The 17,949-nt window shown below is 40.3% G+C and overlaps 2 protein-coding genes and 1 non-coding gene across 6 annotated transcripts; all 3 read right to left on the bottom strand.

Moving 5' to 3' along the window:
* Positions 1–1,107: 1,107 nt before the first annotated feature.
* On the bottom strand, positions 1,108–4,860 carry LOC102094340 (histidine protein methyltransferase 1 homolog). Of its 4 annotated transcripts, none has more exons than XM_065071882.1 (2): positions 4,664–4,860; positions 1,108–4,317 (listed from the first exon to the last, which is right to left on the bottom strand). In XM_065071882.1, exon 2 carries the CDS (start codon positions 4,117–4,119, stop codon positions 3,079–3,081), a length of 1,041 nt encoding a protein of 346 aa, XP_064927954.1. In that variant the 5' UTR covers positions 4,120–4,317; positions 4,664–4,860; the 3' UTR covers positions 1,108–3,078. The 4 variants fall into 4 exon arrangements, with proteins under 4 accessions (XP_064927954.1, XP_064927955.1, XP_064927957.1 ...); XM_065071883.1 differs by having other exon boundaries at positions 1,108–4,314; positions 4,664–4,802; XM_065071885.1 differs by lacking the exon at positions 4,664–4,860 and adding an exon at positions 4,516–4,661 and having other exon boundaries at positions 1,108–4,314.
* Positions 4,861–6,746: 1,886 nt separating this feature from the next.
* Positions 6,747–17,854, bottom strand: RABGGTB (Rab geranylgeranyltransferase subunit beta). The gene is made up of 9 exons (XM_065071881.1): positions 17,735–17,854; positions 16,818–16,925; positions 15,583–15,780; positions 13,151–13,256; positions 11,646–11,698; positions 11,416–11,526; positions 9,931–10,056; positions 9,124–9,273; positions 6,747–8,265 (listed from the first exon to the last, which is right to left on the bottom strand). The coding sequence occupies exons 1-9, from the start codon at positions 17,837–17,839 to the stop codon at positions 8,125–8,127; spliced, it is 1,098 nt and encodes a 365-aa protein (XP_064927953.1). The 5' UTR covers positions 17,840–17,854; the 3' UTR covers positions 6,747–8,124.
* Positions 16,575–16,657, bottom strand: LOC135580165 (small nucleolar RNA SNORD45). Its single transcript, XR_010474445.1, has one exon. It is a non-coding gene; the product is annotated as a small nucleolar RNA SNORD45 (small nucleolar RNA).
* Positions 17,855–17,949: the final 95 nt, after the last annotated feature.

Here is a 17,949-nt window from a genome sequence, read left to right on the forward strand (position 1 = left end):
TACCTAGTAACCAAGAATAGCATACAAGTCAATAATTTGCAAATTGGGCACTTCCCACTTGTTTTCCTTGTCGGCTTTTCCCCCTAAGCTTTAGTGAAATAACTGTAACGGATGCCATTTAATTGGTGCCAGTATACACAACTGATTTAATAGCCTCATTTCCCAAAACTAGCAAATAGTCTTAGAAGGGAAGTCAACAGTTCAGGATAGCGCCTGTTAAAACAAACAAGGTTTTAAATTTAGTTTCCTGAGATCTTTTATGACTGATTTTAATGTTTCTCTCCACAATACTTACAGGAAAGATATAACTTAGACCGGATTTCTTATTATGATGACTCTTTCAAAAGCGAGAGGACAAGGCAGGGGGAGAAAACGGGTGATGATTTGGAATGAGCTAACAAACTGAGTTACCAGCTGATCTCTACCTTTGTTTCTTCATACAAGAAATCGGGCTTGATGTTGAGGGTTTATTGTGTCATCAAAAAAAATACGTTGAGGATCCTCCCAATTCTGTTATTTTTTAGTGCAATGTCATTTAGGGAAATGTTAATTTCCCTAACTATTAAGATGTACAAGTATTACAAGTGAGTGAAAGCTTTTTATTCCAGATCATGAAGAGAAGCCAGGAACTGGTCACTAAGGTAGTGATGATTTGGGAAGCAGAGAAAGCCTTAGTGATGTATAATAGATTAGGGAAACCAGTATTTGATGTTGAAACACCAACAGAATAACCAGTGTAGAAATCTTCAGTGTTGAATTCTGCTTCCGCTCAGTGTTTTAAGAATAAAACTCATCTGAATTTTGGAAATCCCAATGCTAATTTTGCTGATTTCACCTGAGAACACCCTTTATTAATTCTCATCTGTAATTCTGAAATGAGAACTTAATTATACTGTGTGGAGCTTCCTGTTTTGCAGGTATGTGATCACTGTGTGATTGTGGCTCTAGCAGTCTTCACTTGAAAGTCCTAAAAAAGCCAATTCTGTATTTGCACGAAAACAGAGCTACCTGAGCAATCCAAGAATCAAGCAAGGATGCTGAGCAAAGGAGTAGTGTATTAAACCCAAGACAGTGAATTTGATCATGGAATATTTTCAGGAGGAAGCATTATGGTAGAAGATGGTGTTGTCTTTATTCATCAAAATATACATGAGATTCTTGTTCTTAAACATATTCATTGTTATAGTGGTCAGCGTTTCTTATTACTTCAGGTAGGCTTCTCTGAAACAGCACTAGACTTAGCAGGTGTAGAATAAGCTATTTGGTCATGATGTGCAAGCCACCATTTGTCTTATGACTAAGGTTTGAAAAATGGCAAATGGTAGTCACTTTGTTTCCAACTTCTCAGTTTTGACATAGAACTGTTAACAGTATGTTATTGATCTGCGAAAACTTCCTTTTGTTCTTCGGTCTGTAGTGAGCAGCTGTCTATCGTCAGGAAGTTTTGGAGTTGATGCAGAAAAATTCCAGAGTGCAGTCACAGCCATGGCACAACAGACTGCATCATCCCCCTCTCTCCTACCGAAAACCAACTTCAGTAGTTTCCAAAGCATCCCATAGTCTGCTTACAATTGTTTTTGAAACAACTGTAGTTAAGTCTTCTCTGCAAAGTACAGGAAATCCTCTATGACGCTATCTTAATAGCAGCATGGCCAAAATAGGAATCTTGCTGTGGACTTTCATAGCCTTCAGTGATGGGAACTTTACGCAATAGCTAAAGTGATTTAGGTCACACTTGTAATAAGTTTCTTTCCAACCCCTCAGACTATTGTCCTGTCTCCCCTACGTGGATCATCCTTGTGTCCATCTTTCTGCAGTGGCTGTCTCTAAGTTTATATTTCTGCAAGGGCACCTAATGAATTATTGTTGCAGTGAAGCAATAATAAGCAGTAGCTTTGCACCTTTTAAAGGTTGTGGAATAGCTTTTTGTCCAGTTTTAATTAAGACAAAACATGCAATGAATTTTTGTGTGAATTGTTGGTGATATCGAGCAGCCAGTTTTTGTAGTTCTTTGGGTTTGTTTGTATATTTAAAATAAATTTCTTCAGCAACATCACTAACTTCAGCCTAGGAGACAGGAGTGACTTGTACACAGGCTTTTCTGAACACTTGCTGCCCTGCCATACTGCTGAAAAGACTGAAGAGGTGTGAGTGTTCAGTACCAGCCCCCAGCAAGTTTTGAAAATGGGTCAGTGTATAGGCAGTTAATTTCTGGGGAAAAAAAAAAAGTACAGCAATTTACCTGGCAATCTGCTGTAAGAGTACAGTTTATCTCCTTTCCCACTTGTCACCTGAGGCTCAGTTCTGTCATCCTCCAGTTTCCTGGACTGCATTTGTAGGTTTATTGGTTGGTTGTTTTAGGGAACTTCTCTTGTATACAATCTTCTTTCAACTCAGCTTCTAAAACAGAAATTGCTATTCCCAATTACTTGCTGAAATTTTCTTAGAGTAATATATCAAAATCTGAATGCAAAAATTTACAGACCACACTAGTAAATATCCTCTGGCATGCTTTTTTTCAAAGGCTTGAATAAAAGTCAGGTGTGCATTACAGATGGAACCATTACAAAGATTTGTGAGAACAGCACAGCAGTGATAAATACTGTCACACCCCCCTCTGGTGGCGAAGCAGCAGAGCACACAGGTACGCAGCCGATTCTGAAATCTGGTGTGCAGTTAAACCACATCTAAGTTGGGAACCACTTTCTGCAGGTTATTATGATGCTAAATTATCTGATTCAGGCCCTGCTCAGCAGCCACTCCTGTGCTGTACAGTTCTGGCCCTGCACAAGAATGAGTAGTAGAGGAGAAAGGGACTCGCTTCACTTTTAAATGCATACAAATAGCAACTAATTGGCATAAACGGAAGGTAGTTAGGCAGAACTCCATATTTTTTATGCCAAACCAGAATCAGAATGACCTTCACTTCTAGTCAGATACCAGAATTTGTCAGACATCTCAATAACAAGCATCCTTAATTTGTCAAACCAGAATAACAATAGAGGAAAAAAGCAAAGAGATAGACAACTAAAACATTTTGTCTTTAAGATATTTTTTTGAAGGACCAGTGGTTGAATTTTAACTGGAATCTTTAAAGGCCAATTCCATAATACATCGCTGCAGTCCTTTATCAATTATTTTAACTATGCTGCTCCTAAACACATTTCTCTCTTCAATGAATTTCTCAAAGATGTAGATGCCACCACCAACCCCAAAATAAAGTACTTTGCCTGCCAAATACACACGGCCGTTTTTATCCAAGAGCTGAGCCAGCGTATCATGCAAAGCACTGTAGTAGTCGGTATTATAGATGGTCTCAGACGTGAGAATTATATCATACTTTGAAACAGGTTTGCTGCTTAACAGGAGCTTGCTGACTGAAGACCACTCCCCAGAAAAAAATCTGCATTTGTGGAGTGCATCAGGTAAGAGTCCTTCTGCTTTTTTGGGCTTCTTTGAAGGAGGTTTGCTTGTTTTTCTGTTGACTCCACTGCCTGCATTTATACAGTTAGCCACTGCGTTGGGTAAGGTTATTTCATCAATCACTGTGCTGTTGTAGTCCTGAAAATGGACTTTTTCAGCTTTACCCTTTAAGGCAACTATTCCCAGCAGTCCAGCCCCACAGCCAAGATCCAATACAGCCTTGTTGGTAAACTCTATTTTGGCCTCGGAGAAGTAATTGATGAGATCAAAGGTGCATTCCCAGATTTTCAGTCCTCCCTCGTAGACTCCAGGGATGAGATCGGAGTGAGAGGAGACACTTTTAGAGATGATGCCTTCCTCATCGGTGCCATCCAAACACCTCATATCCACTGCAGCTGTACTTGTGTAATACAGGTCTGACGCTGTTTTCATGACTTTATTTTCCAGTACTTTGTCGAGATCTTCAGGAATCTTGTGCTCCTTGGCAGCTTTAAAGCAGAACTTCGGTGTCTCCTCTTGGTGCTTATCAGTACCCGGCCTTGGGCTGGAGTCTGCTACAGTCTCAGCAGTCTTCTTGTTCTTCTTTGTGCATTCCTGCTTGTGTTTTCGTGAGCACAGCTTTAAGTCCATCTTATCCTGAGTGTCAGGTTCATTGTTCTCATTTCCATCAATAACAAAATTAAACCGAAAATCCATTTTCGGAAATAACAGTTAAAAAAAAAGCTTAATTTACTACAGCCAGAAGAGTGATACTGATGTACTGATGCAAATTTTTTTTTTTTTTCTTCAAATTTTTTGTTTGTAGATGCTGTTTTTATGTAGTTATCGCTATGGGAAAGAGCGCTTTGCAGGTAGAATATCAGATGTTTTGCCAGTGAATCAGGTGAACTACTTCTGGAAATAAAGAGTTTTATGTATCATTAAACTGCAGAATATTAGCGCAAACAATATAATTGTAGCATCCTGACTTTCATTTAAAAAAAACCAGAATCCACTAAATATTTAAATTTCTGAAAAGAGAGTTACAAGTGCGCACGTACTGTAGGTACCTTCAGGTAAATTAGGGAAGCCGCTTATTCTGGTAAAACTCACGTTTCAAGCGACGCAAAACCGACGCGCAGGGAGGCTGTTAAGGCCCGGCTGCCCTTCCCTGCACCCCCCCTGGAGCATGCGGGCCAGACAAGGGGACGCGGCCCGGTTTGCCCCCGCTCCCCTCCCGTGCCCGTGGCGGTCCCCGTACCGATCGCTCTCCGCCTCTTCCATGTGGAGCGATCGTCCCTTCCGCTTCGCAAAGCGCATGCGTAAAGGAGCCGCGGAGGCTGCTGGGATAGCAGAGGTAACTTTTCCCGCCGTTGCCGGTCCCTGAGGTGAGCGGAGCCGGCGCCATGTCCCCGACGGACCCCGAGCTGCTCCTGCAGGAGCTGGGAGGCTGGCACTGGGACCTCTGCCGCCGGGAGCTGCCCGCCGTCCTGCGCCGGCTCCTCATATCCTTCCCGCGGTGGAGGGGGGGCGCTTCGGCTGCTAGGCGGCTGTGGGGAGCCATCCCAAAATGGTTTGGGGGGTGCAGAAGTGTTCAGGCTTCAGCATTGCACGTTTCAAGCAAATAAATCTGTGGGAGGGAAAGTGATGCAGCGTCTTTAGGGAGCTGACACAGTACAGAAAAGCTGGTTGGCAGGTGTTTACACTAAAAAGGAGTACAGCCCTTCGCTGAAATAAAAGATTCACAGTAGAAAGCAGCGTGTGGTTCATTTAGCACTGTAGATAACACCCCCAGTCTCCCAGAAAACACCGAGACTTACTCTCCTAAGGCACTGCAGAAATACCTGTGCTGATGGTGGGGGTACTCGGGTGTATCTGCCCGTGTGGGTTATGGAGCATCCCCACCAATTTCATTGAACAGGTAAACTGCACATAGGACAGCATGAGAGAAATCACTGTGACTTTTATAGGTTCTTTAAAGATAATCTTTATGGCAGAAGGAGTTTGAGTTTCTTTAACGTTTTTACTCTATGTATCAAGAGTCTGAAGACTGGACTGAGCATATTTGTAAGTAGTGACCAAGAAGTGCCTCTTTTTCCTATGGATCGTTGTGTTGCACTGGCATATCAATTATACACTACTTAAAAATACTTATGCTTTAACTAGTGACTTTCAGACCCACCATGAGGGGTTTGAAGAGAAAACCCCAGACACGAGGTTGTGGGAGCAGCCATGACCGGAACAGCAGAACACGGTACGGGCAGCAATGAGTTCTGCACAAATACGCAATTGCAGACAGTAAAATGCAAAGAAATGCTCTGCTGTGCTCTCTGAAACACAAGTGAAGCATCTAAACATGATCTGTGCCACATTCATTCTACAATACTCAGACACTGTCTTAGCAGGAGCTTCACAAATGGTTCCCCTTGCTTAAGAGTTTAGATGCCAAAAGATCCCAATAAAAAACATAATGCTTGTTTACATCTAGAATTGTCTACAGTACACATCCTTCTATGTATATTTTTAGAACACCGTAACACTGCTCTGTATATTAGCATGTAATATACACCACTAAAACTGTTTCAATTAACTGACTAGACAAAGTTTTCCTCTGGAATTTAACACACATGCAAACCTCAAAGCCCAGCTCTACTCAGCCACAGCTCTTCCTGGTCAGCTGCAGCTTGATGGTTGCTCAGATTCCCAGCAGCATCGCCCCGGATGCCTGGTTCTGAACCGCACGTGCTCCCAGCACCAGACACAGCCCTGAAAATGTCAGCGGCACAAACTCCAGCTCACCGCAAAGGACGAGAGACAGCGGGTGTGGGTCCAGTTACTGCTGCCGTCCTGAATTTCAGGTCTTACATCCAACTTCCCATGTGCACCCAGACTCCTGGAGCTGGTGCTGGACCTTGTCTGCTCTATAGAAATACAAGTAAACCAAAAGGAATGTCTGTCTTCCATCTTCCTTCCTTTCTTACAGTCACAAGCCACAAAGCTGAACTTGCCAATGAAGCTGTCTCAACAAAACTGAAAAGAAGCATCTTTAAAATAAAGCACATACCTGAACTTGACCATGTTCTCACAAGGTAACAATGGGTGTTGATTGCCCCCAACACACAGATTTACTTTCAACAAACGCATCTAGAGATACACAATTTTATGTACATAAATGTACCTGAATTATTAATTTTTGTTTTGCAAATTCCCATACAACATCTTGCAAAATTTATTGCTAGGAATATTGGCTACACCACAGTACCTAAGATCAAGTACTAAGATAGCATCAGGATCTTTCCATATAAATATTTCCATGGGGAAAAAAAAAGTTATGAAAGCACAAATTTCTTAAAGACTTTAATAAAGGACCTGTAACTGAAGACTGAGAACAGTACATTAATTACTGCAAAATTTCTAACTATATAAGCTCAGAAAAAAATATCATCAGTACTTTTAATAAAATAGAGGTAGTTGGTAACAATAACACAGGTTTTAACAAAGACACACCAGGCAACTATTTTTTTCACAGTACACTTAACAGAAAATGTGATTTTGTGTAAAAAAAGAATTGTGATGACTCTCTTTCTACAAATACAGTATTATTTAAAAAAAATGTAAAGAATGGAAGAATACTCTTAGGTAGTTTTTAGTTTGTGCACTTACCTCTTTTTTAACCTACAACCTTAGAAGATCTTTACAGATCACTTAGGCTCTACTGACATGAGCAGGTTGGATGAAACTGACCAGCTGGCTTTTAAAACTGGGTTTGAAACAACTTTAGACCATCCTTAAGCTTAAGTACAGAGATTATCACAGGCTTCCTCCCCTCACGAGTACCTTTTACTGTATATTACAGTCCAACTGGAATAACATTCGGTCTCAGCCAGGGTATGTGGAATGAAAATTAAGAGGCAATTTTAGGGCTCCTGTGAATACAAAGAGGACTTCATCCTTCAGAGAACAAACATTTTCCAGAGCTACCTTTATTCTCAATTACACCATAATCAAGTGTTGGCAATTATTGTCTTAAAATCTATGAAAGCAGGATTTCAACCTAGCAAAAACTTGAGGATCATCTCTATATTCAGTTACAAGTCACTGTCCTATAAAGCCTAAGGGACTCATAAATAAATGAAGACATTTATATATTTAATGGAACCATAATTTTTGTTTTCACTGGTATCAATTACTATGAGAAGAAAAAGCTTGTTTCTTGGTATATAAAAGCGATGGCAAATGTGAACAGGAAGAATTAAATACACAAGTGTGTGGCATTAAGTGCGTGACTTAAGTAGCATTTTGTTTGGGGTTTTTTCTTCATATTCTTTTAAAGTGCTTTGAATGATCCACCATCAAAACATGCTTGTGTAAAGACAGGCTAGCAGGGTTGATAGCACAGGAATACAAAAAATAAGCATGCACACTATTACTTTGACTTGAATGTTTAAAAAAAAACCGCAAAGGCCCATATATTTAGATACAGGTTAGAAATGTTTCTATATCTCTCATATACAATCAAAGAACATGTTACACTCAGATTATTAGAACCAGCTGGTTCTGGTACAGTTTACAAAGTGACAAGGCCCACAGTAAAGCTATTGCTTTACTATCATAATGTAAACACACCTCAACCAAGAATATGCTAACAGTTTCAGAGATGAGATGACTTAAATCAGTAAAACCAAAGCAACCGGGCATATCAACCTTTTGCCTCTACGAGGTTCAGCTCACAAGCTCAGGCTGTACATTTATTCTTTGAAGGACATCTTCTGGCATACAAAAGACAGGATTGACGGCTTTAATTTGTTCTTCTCCTAATAAAGACAGTCCAGCAATTCCAAATAATGTGTGAAATGGATCCACCTGGGAGAAGAAAGAAAGTTTGTGTCTGTTTCCAAAAGTCAATCAGCTTTTCATTTGTATGGAACAAAGCTTTTCTTTGCCAGCAAGAGAACTGCAAGTCTCCAATGCAACTGAACCAACTCTCACTTGTGCTGACACGCATGGACAGGCAAGACAATTTCCACAGCATGCATTTACAATACTACGAGTTTCTCAGAGATGCTTGTTGACTGACTGCTGCTAGGATGATTTTCAACTGAATTTGGCAGGAAGCACTCAGGTGTTTCTATTAGCATGCAATAGGGTAGCAGAAGTAGAGGCACTAAAAATTTTGACAGTAAATTTGATCAAGTACCACTTCCATAAATTCCCCACTCGCTCTTCTGCAACATTACAATGCTCTTTGGTGGTCTCTGAATACAGAGCTGTGCTGTAAAATGTTGACCTGGGAGCAGCAACGTACTGTGCTAGAAAACGGGACTCTAGCTTGCATCTCATTTTACAAAACAAACCAAACTGCCCCAAACCCCACACATCCAAAATAAACCCCACCACCGAACACAGTATTTTTACAGAGATCTTCAAACCGGTCTTGTGCGAAACAATTTGTGTGGTATGTGTTAAGAGAAGCAAACCAGAATTTGTAAGGAATGGCAACTGACTTCAGCGGGGGATCCTACAGTGCAACTGCAATATAAATATAAGCTCCCCAAGAAAGCCTTCCAAAGCAACTCTGCCATGTCCTTTCCTTCAAAGTAAACTGCAGGCTCTGCAAAACGCTTACATCTGGATCACAAGTTGAGTTACACTCAAATGAGAAAGCTTTTCCAGTTGAAATTTTCAATTAAGTATATTTTAATCGCGTAAAGGATTATTTACCATATCTCCTGGTCTGTCTGCAAATCCTCCAGTCTCCTCATCCTGGCAAGCCAAAATAAAGCAGCGCAGTTTCTCTCTGTCAATCCAGTGTAATCTACCGATCATCTTCAAAGATGCTAGCACCCACCATGAGTAACACACATCAGGTAACTGGCAAGCAGAGAAGCAGATTATTATTTGATTTTGTTTTGAACAGGATGTTGCAAATTTTCCTGGTGATTCTGGAAATTATGAGGTGTGCTGTCATAACATCGCTGCAGAAAAACACCACTTAAAGAGTTTATCTGGGTTAACAGTCCCTGCATGCAGTCCCTTTTCAGAGGACATCCCTTTTTCAGGAGAGGAAAGTCTCTTTTCCAAACCCCTTCAAGAAACAAAGCCACAAGAATGTGATTTTGGAACAGCCTTCACGCTCCGTGGGAGAGGTTAAAAAAAAAAAAATCACAGTGCCTTTTTCAGCAGTAAGTACAAAGAACTTCATATCTACTAGTGATTTCTGTACGAATCCTGCAGCAGAGATTATTCTCACTGTCACCAGGTATTCAAGCCCTGATTCAACAGGATACTGGTTCAAGCGGTCGCCAGGACCTTCAGTGTGTGTGATTTCCTGCACTGAGTGCTCGAACTAAGTGTAGCCAAGGACTGCACTACAAGTGTTAGTGACAAAATGAAGAATCAAAATGAAGGCCTGACTGCCTTGAAAAGTTTAGTATTTCATAGAAGTCATGACATTTTCCAGAACTACTTCAGCATTAGAAAAACAATCTCTATTAAGGTTTGAACAAAAAAATAGAAGACACTTAATACCTTCTCTGGTCGCCCGTTGAGACCTCCAGAAGGTAACTGACGTTCACAAAGCCACCAACCCAGCAAGTCAACATTTATTTGATGCAACTGGTCTGTTATAGCCAGAAATCCTGTGCAACAATAGATCTAAAATTACAGACATAAATTTTTTGTGTATTTAAAAACTAAGTACAGTTTAGCAGACTGAATGCAGGAAGATCTCAAAGCGGGAATACAGTCATGCGAACACAAAACAAAATAAGGACATATTTCAGCTTTTAGTTTCAAATTAGTTTTAGTTTTCCATTAGATAATATGTTATTGTTACAGTTGCTTTTGCATAAAAGTACCAGCTACACAACGTAATTATGAAAAGGAAGGTTTTATTAATATAAGACACTAATGCAAGGTTTGGAAAATATACTGAATATGGCCTTTATGAAAATTCTGCACCCAGCTATGGTTTGTTCTGCATGTGCCTTTTGCCCCAGGGCTTGTGGAGAGCAAACCACAGACCAAATGAGTTCTCTAGGAGAAACAGTTTAACCCTGACCATTACTACCCCAGCAATCCCACATACATCTGGCCAGGTCAGGCTTACTTTCCATGTGGCATGTAATACGTGTGCACTGATTAATGCCTGTTCATTTTCTCCTAGTAAGTAACATTTACAGAGCACATTCCAGTCACGTTCCATGTGGTCACTAAGAAAACAGCTGAGCACAAACTGCAAGAAACCACAATATCAACTAAAGCCATCTCCTAATTGCCTTTTCCTAATAATCCGTCCTAGATTACTACAAAAGAAATGTGATATTCCCAGAAAACTTTTGAACTATGGTGCAGGCAAAGGAGTTGCCCTTAACAGGCATTTTAAGGAGTATGTGAATATGCACAGCAGATCTAATTCTCCCAGGAAACGCCAGCTGCAGAGTGGGTTCAGCTACTTAATCTGATTTCTTTAAACGCTAGAACAATATCCAGCCATTTAGACCATACGGGCAACACTACTGTACATAAAACTCATAAAGAAAAGGTACAGGAACCAGGTTTAATGTTTTTTCCTCATTTAGAAAAAAGAAGGTGGGGGAACCCAACACTTTTTCTCAACAAAATACCTCTAGTATTTGAACGTGCTGAGGTGAATCCTGCCTATGGCATTGCTCACCATAGTTACGCAAAATTAACAAGTCATTGCAACAACAGTAAAATATTTTAATAGAAGTTGACTTCTACTTATAAATTCAGGTTAAGTTCAATAACCCCTTTCATGAAAAAAAGAAAAAAAAGGAAAGGTATTTGTTATGCAAATTTTCTGCTGGAAGAAGTCAGTGAGATTCTCTTCCTTGCGAGATCTCTAAATTTCTTCCAATTACACTATTGCATTCTCTTCTCAACTGGATTATACTGAGGTTTTTTTTGGAATTCACTGTCACTAGTCAAACACTCTTTAGTGCCTACAACAAAACATGATAAATGTTCCCATGCCCGAGTTCAAAAACTCACCTGTCCTGCATGTGATTCGGAACCTGGTCTGCAACCAAACCCTCCATCCAGGTTCATACAGGACAACACGAATTCTACCGCTTTCTCCACATCAACAGCATCCAGCCTTCCCTGCAAGTCAGAAAAGCATCTAATGCACTTCATATTCTACCACGCTCATTAACTGCAGAAACATCAGCAGTACCAAAAAGAAAACTCTGTACTTGTGTAAGTGACGCTTTAAGACTTACCAAAAGTGCAAGCGTTGCAGCAGCACAGAAGGAGAACCTTGTATCTATTTCTCCTAGAATGTGAGGGGCAGGGAAAGAAATAAGTGTATTTTTATTAACAACAAAAAAATAGATTTACATCAGCACTGAAAATACGGAACAAAATGTTAAAATACTCGGTTTTGCATTGAAAAGCAACAAATATCAGCCAAAAATTGTCCCCATACTGTCTCTTCTTCCAGCCCATTAATTATTTCCTCAGTAACTTAGAAAGCATACATTACAACTCAAGTGATCTGTATGTTTACTGCAAATAAGAGCAAACAACTCCTTTAGTGTATAGTCAGATATATGTTCAAATCAATTCAGCTAGTGGTAATTTACAAATAACTATATAATTTGAGTTTATCTGTAATGCTCTACTGGGTAACTGCAGAGCAGTGGACTCAAAAATACTCAGACACACCTTCTGATCTGCCTTAAATCTGGGCAGAAGTAGAAGCCATTTTTCATTTTAGAGGACAGCTGATGAAAGTTGCAAGTTTTCTTCTGCATACTTATACCTGGAAGCTAAACCAAAACCGCTACACCTACAGCGGGACGACTGATCGGTAAGGCCATACCAATATAACTGTCCTCGCACAAACTGCAAGCAATTAATACTTGAAGTCAAAATTTAGAATTGAACACAGCCGCAAATATTCATTTTTTGGATCAAACTGATGCAAGACTTTTCTTCTTAAGAAATCCACGAGCTGAAACAGGTAAAACAAACGTGCTGCTCTGTACTACACCAGCTATCAAGCTCCTTCAGCTGCACTGTAAGTGCCTGTCAGAAGTAACTTAAACCCACTGTGCATTCAGTATGTTTGTTTTGATACTTCAACAAAAAGAATGCAGCAAACTACGAAGCATTTTACCAGAGCATAACAATTCCCTTTAGCAGCATGCATATGCTGCTCTCATCTTGACTGCTGAATTTTACCAAAACAGTAACATGAGTGTTTTATTAAAATTTAAGTGTTCCATGGGGATAAGTATTTTTAGAGTGACTAAAGATTTATGCCAGAGCTTAAAAATACCATCCTTCTATGTAAAGGATTTATGTGCAGAAACAAAATCAGTATTAGCAGGAATTCATGCGTACAAAACCAGTTTTACTCACTCCCATATAGGGAAAGAACCTTTTGCAGCTGATATGAAGATCATAACTGACTGCCATTAAATACCAAGCATAAAACATTCCTTATGGAAAAGCATATCTAGTATATAAAGTACTGACAGGTTACAAATGTCCCACAGTTTTCTTCTTTAGGAGCCAGACAATTTATTTTTAATGAAAGAATGGAACTGACGTTTAAAATATTTATCAAAGGAAGGAAATACAACTCTGTCCTTCACAAAATCTCTTTTTCATAGCCTAGAAAACAAGTGTTCGTATACAAGCAAAAAGACCATCCACGGAAACTTAAGTTCACAGACTTACACGTCAACCTAGCCACTACATTTTAGGATCTAAAAATTACCCCATTCATCTCCAGCAAATGATCCATCTTCTTTTTGCAAGTTCTGTATATATTCAACAATTTTATTTACATCAACAATATGAAGACTATCATATAAGATAAGGATCTGAAAAAAAAAAAAAGGCATAGTTACAAAGGCAGGTAAAAATTTTAAAAAATTAAGTCCTGGATATATAAAAGACTTTATTTAATTGACTGTTAATACTATTTGGTAAGGATTATTCAAATAAAATTGCATTCACTGCAATTCAAATGAAAAATATAGGTAATTCAAGCTGAACTCTTCCATGTTTTGTTAATTTCCAACTTCTATCTATCCTTTCAAAAGCATAATCAGGTTTATTTGTTTTTCTGTCAGCATTATGTAGAAGAGAGATTTGATTATAGTTAATTTTGTAATGGGATAGTGAGATCCTAGACTTGCAAATTTGTAGTTTGTGCACTGCTGCTACTTGGACACATGCAAGTGTAAGTTAAGCAGCTGGTCACTGATACCACTTGCAGCCCAGGCCTGTCAGCAATGATTAGTTTCAAAGTATAAGATTTTTTTTTTTAATTCAATTTTTAAATACAATGAGTAGAACCAAATGGCAATAATTAAAGAAAAAGTATGAACAATATGATTAGAAACAAACTGCACAGTCAATATGTTTTGGAAGAAAAATAAAGGTCATAATAGGGAACACAAAGTTTTCTGAGCTAGCGCTGATCTGAACCAGCAAAGCCCTCTGACACAATGTCATGTGCAAACAACAGTCCTGTGTCTGAGCCCAGCTGGCTTCTGCTTTTACTCATAACTTGCATAATCTGTAAAGAGAGTAATTAAGAATTTATAAATAGCATAATAGAAAGAACAGTTGAAACTAAGCAATATTATAGTGCCAATCCTGAAAAATACCAACAACCATGACTTAGCACCTAGAGTTAGCTGGAATCTTTCAACTGTTGGATAAAATTTAAGGAAATGCAAAAAAGAACGTGCAGTTCCACAGAAAATACATAATCACAGCACGCTCCTTTTAAAAGCAAATCTGAACAAATTACTATTAGCTGTGATCAAAGGCAGATGTGACTTGACCCTTTAAACATCCTGGGTATGCAGACAGAACCAACAGTGTTTGTCCACGCAGAACACGCCTGCTCAGTAAGACACGCCAGTTGAGGTCACCACAAAAACTGTAGTCAGCACTTGCTGACACCCTTCAACTTCGCACATTTACAGCCACATTCAGTCCAAGTGAAAGCATCTCCTAAGAACATGAAGAATTTAAGAACGAACGTCTCTAATATGCAAAATTAAACAATCCCAATTGTACCCCTTTCTCCTTACACTGGACTGGAGATTGTGAAAGGAGTTTGATTGGACATTTTGGAAAAGCTCAAATATAAAAGCCTAAAGAATCTTTCTAGTTTTCTGATTCTCAGAGTACCCAGGGGTAATTCTAGAGCTAACATGGTGATAAATATCAGTTTCAGAGCAGATAACACAAGCCAACGCTCCTTAGTGACCCAAGGAAACAGCCTTCTTCTGCCCTACCTGTTTCAAAGCCAACACACCTTTCTAAACAGGATGCCATCCTATTATTTGCAACACCATTGCAATATTTGTTACATAAGTTTCAACTAGAAATATATTAGACAAGCAATCAACCAACTGTTCAGAACTATCTGAGCCTTTTCAGTATTTTTTTTCCACAACGGTTTGCATGAGAAGAACAAAACAAAACAAATACACAAGAGGTAGTCAGAAATTAAATCTAAAATGCAGACAGTTACGGAGAAAAAGTAAAATAGAGAGTTACTTTTTCTCAGGGGAAGGGCACACACCAAACAAAGAAAATGCTCAACAAACTGGTATCATTTTTAAGTTATACATAAAAAAAGGAGATCTGAGGAACACAATAAGAAGTGAGCACTACAATGCTTCTTTTGTACACTACTAAAGTGTAAACACACAACACATAATTAAATGTATTACATAAATATATAGTTTATAGAAATATTACACCATTATGGTTATAATATATAGAAATACATACATTAAAAAATAAAATCCCAAACTTTACTCATGTTCTTGTTATACATATCTTTCCCCTTAATGCACAGTAAAGATTTATAAAATGCAAAATTAACTACAAAAACCTCCAGTAAAATCTGTAGCTGAGTATTTCAAGATGACTTTTACAAAATTCATCATGAATGCAGTCAGCGTTATACAGTCAATAAAAGCACAATGTTCTCAAATCTGACAATTTTTTAGAAAATGGTACAGCTAAATCGTAAAGTTTTGTCCATTCGATTTTTTTTTTAATAACATACTGAAATAGTTTTTGCCATTGGCATCCAACAGTACCTGGTTTGTAAACCTGCAATCATCAAAATCGTTAATGAAAAATTGTGTTGTTTTTCTAAAATGACGCAGTCACATTTACCTGGACAGCGCTGAGGGTGTACAGAAGATGGGGATCATGACCTATGCTGGGACTTATTCCACCACATTCATGTTGACAAGATTTGATGAATTCCAGAATTTCTTCTTTGTTCATCCGGTGCAGCTGCCCCATGAGATCCATCGCTGTCAGCCCCCAGTAAATTCCGCTCATCCGCAGATACTCCGACATGCAGTATTCCTAAGCAGTGCATTATTTTAGTTCTTATTCAGATAAGCACATCATCAACACAGAGCAATGAAAATTCATCAGTTAACAAAGTTCCTACCAAGTCAACCATCTTCCATCCCATTAATGGCTGACTATGCATCAGCTGCTCACAGGTCTTCTGTACATCGTGTGTGTGTATGCATACACACATGCTACATTCCCTTCCTTCCCTCTATTTTCTAGCTCAAAGTATCAAGCTCAGTGACAAATTAAGCACACACAAGTAGTTCAGCAGCAGTTCACTTCAGATCAGTTATTATCTTGGTATCCAAACTACCACTCCAACTAGTCCCAAAAATAACAAGTCCAACGTTTAATGAAACTTACTTCCAAGCACCAAAACCACCACAATCTAAAGTTGCACTACAAAGTAAAAATTCGTGTGGAATTCTCTTCCACTGGTCACATCATCTGTGCTACCCACACGTTACTTTCTACATTTGGTACTTTTTAAGCACAAGAACAACAACAATAAGCGATAGTGCTTGGAGTTATTTTGTGGCCAGCAAAGGTAACTGTAACTTCAGACATAAGCAGTTATTGGCATTTTTCACCTGCTGGAACTGGAATCTTATTGATGTGGGCTACATCGGATAACCTATGGCTACAAAACTGATGCTAGTTAAATATTTACCAAACCTAATGAGCACAGAGCTGTGCTGTGGTGAGATTGAGCTCTCGTCCCATGGAAGGAGCAACATGTAAATGCAGGTGCATTCCTTGTGTGTGTTAGCAGACAAAAAAGCAAAAAGTAGTTAATTTCTCAGGTCTCAGAGTAATTCTAGAGCTAGAGTGATAATCTTCAGAGTTACACTCAGGTAATACATGCCAGAACTCATCACAGACCTGTGGAAATTAACAAAGGCATCCTTCTTTTATACTCTGGATTGTGGGGCAAGGAACAAGTAGCTTGTACTCATGCATCTAACCCTCAACTCTGAGCAAGCAAATAAGGGTTATTATAACTACTAATAAACCACAACTGAACTAAACAAACTGATACATACATAATCATCCTTCTTTGTTCCATACGAAGCTATGTAGTCCGCATGTTTCTCTGACAGTAACGTGCTTGGGGCATCAGGTTTGATTATAACATCCTTTTGTGGTGTCCCCTGTAAAAAGTACCAAAATTGCCAATTGTGTTGTCAGTTCCGGAGGATTTAGCACCTGGCGCGGCTGAGCCAGCGGCCGTAACCAGGCACAGGCACATTCTTCGCACAACAGAAACATTAGAAAAGGACACAAAACGCACCGACGACCACTAATTTTGGCTCGTTTTTCCCTCCTTGTGTTTCTTATTTTTATTTCTTTCCTGCAACCAGGGATCTGAGGCATCCCCCGGCTTCTCTTTGGATGCTGAGTTCGTCCCCGTTTCTTCAGCCCTGAGGAAATCCCTTTACTATGGCAATTGAAACCTGAGACCGTGGCAATACTGTCCTGAAGAAAAGTAGTTTCCAGCTGGAAGGTACGGCCGGGTTGGCGTGTTGGACCCCATCGGGCAGTTTTGCTTTTGATTTGGGCACTTAATTCCAGTCGCCCTCAGTTCGTATTTGATTCGCTTCACCAAAAAAAGATCCCTTTGTCAGGGGCCACACCACACGCTACCGCTTTCCAGTCAGGCTGGACCCTTCCCAGGGAAACTGGCCAACAGGATCTTTCAATAAAGCTGAGAAAAGTCAACAATTCTGCAGAAATAAACTGAACCACGGAAGTAGGAGCCCCGCACCGCGCCCCGCACCGCGCCCGCCCAGCGGAGCCCGAGGCCCCGCACGCCGGAGCTCCCACTCCGCTCTGGAGTTGGAACCGGATTGACAAGGGCCACCCGCGGTGCCGGTACCGCCACAGCCTCGGGCCGCCGACCCCCCTGCCCGCAGCGCTGCCAGACCCGCGGGCCCGACCGGGCCCTCCCGCCGGTACCCACCATGTTCACCGCCTCTAACGGAAGGAGCGTCGTGCTGCAGGGCGGGGTGGGAAGAGGCGCACGGCAGGACCCCGTTATAGCTGCCCACTCTCCGCCTGCTGGCATCGGCAGCCCCAGTCCGCGGCCGCGCCGGGGAAAGGCTGGAGCCCGGAGCCGCCCAGAGCGGCACCGTCCGCGCGGCCCGCCGAGCCGAGAGCTGCCGCTGCAGCCCGGCC

Source organism: Columba livia, chromosome 8, assembly GCF_036013475.1.
Source record: "Columba livia isolate bColLiv1 breed racing homer chromosome 8, bColLiv1.pat.W.v2, whole genome shotgun sequence".
In the NCBI taxonomy this organism is placed as follows: Eukaryota; Metazoa; Chordata; class Aves; order Columbiformes; family Columbidae; genus Columba; species Columba livia.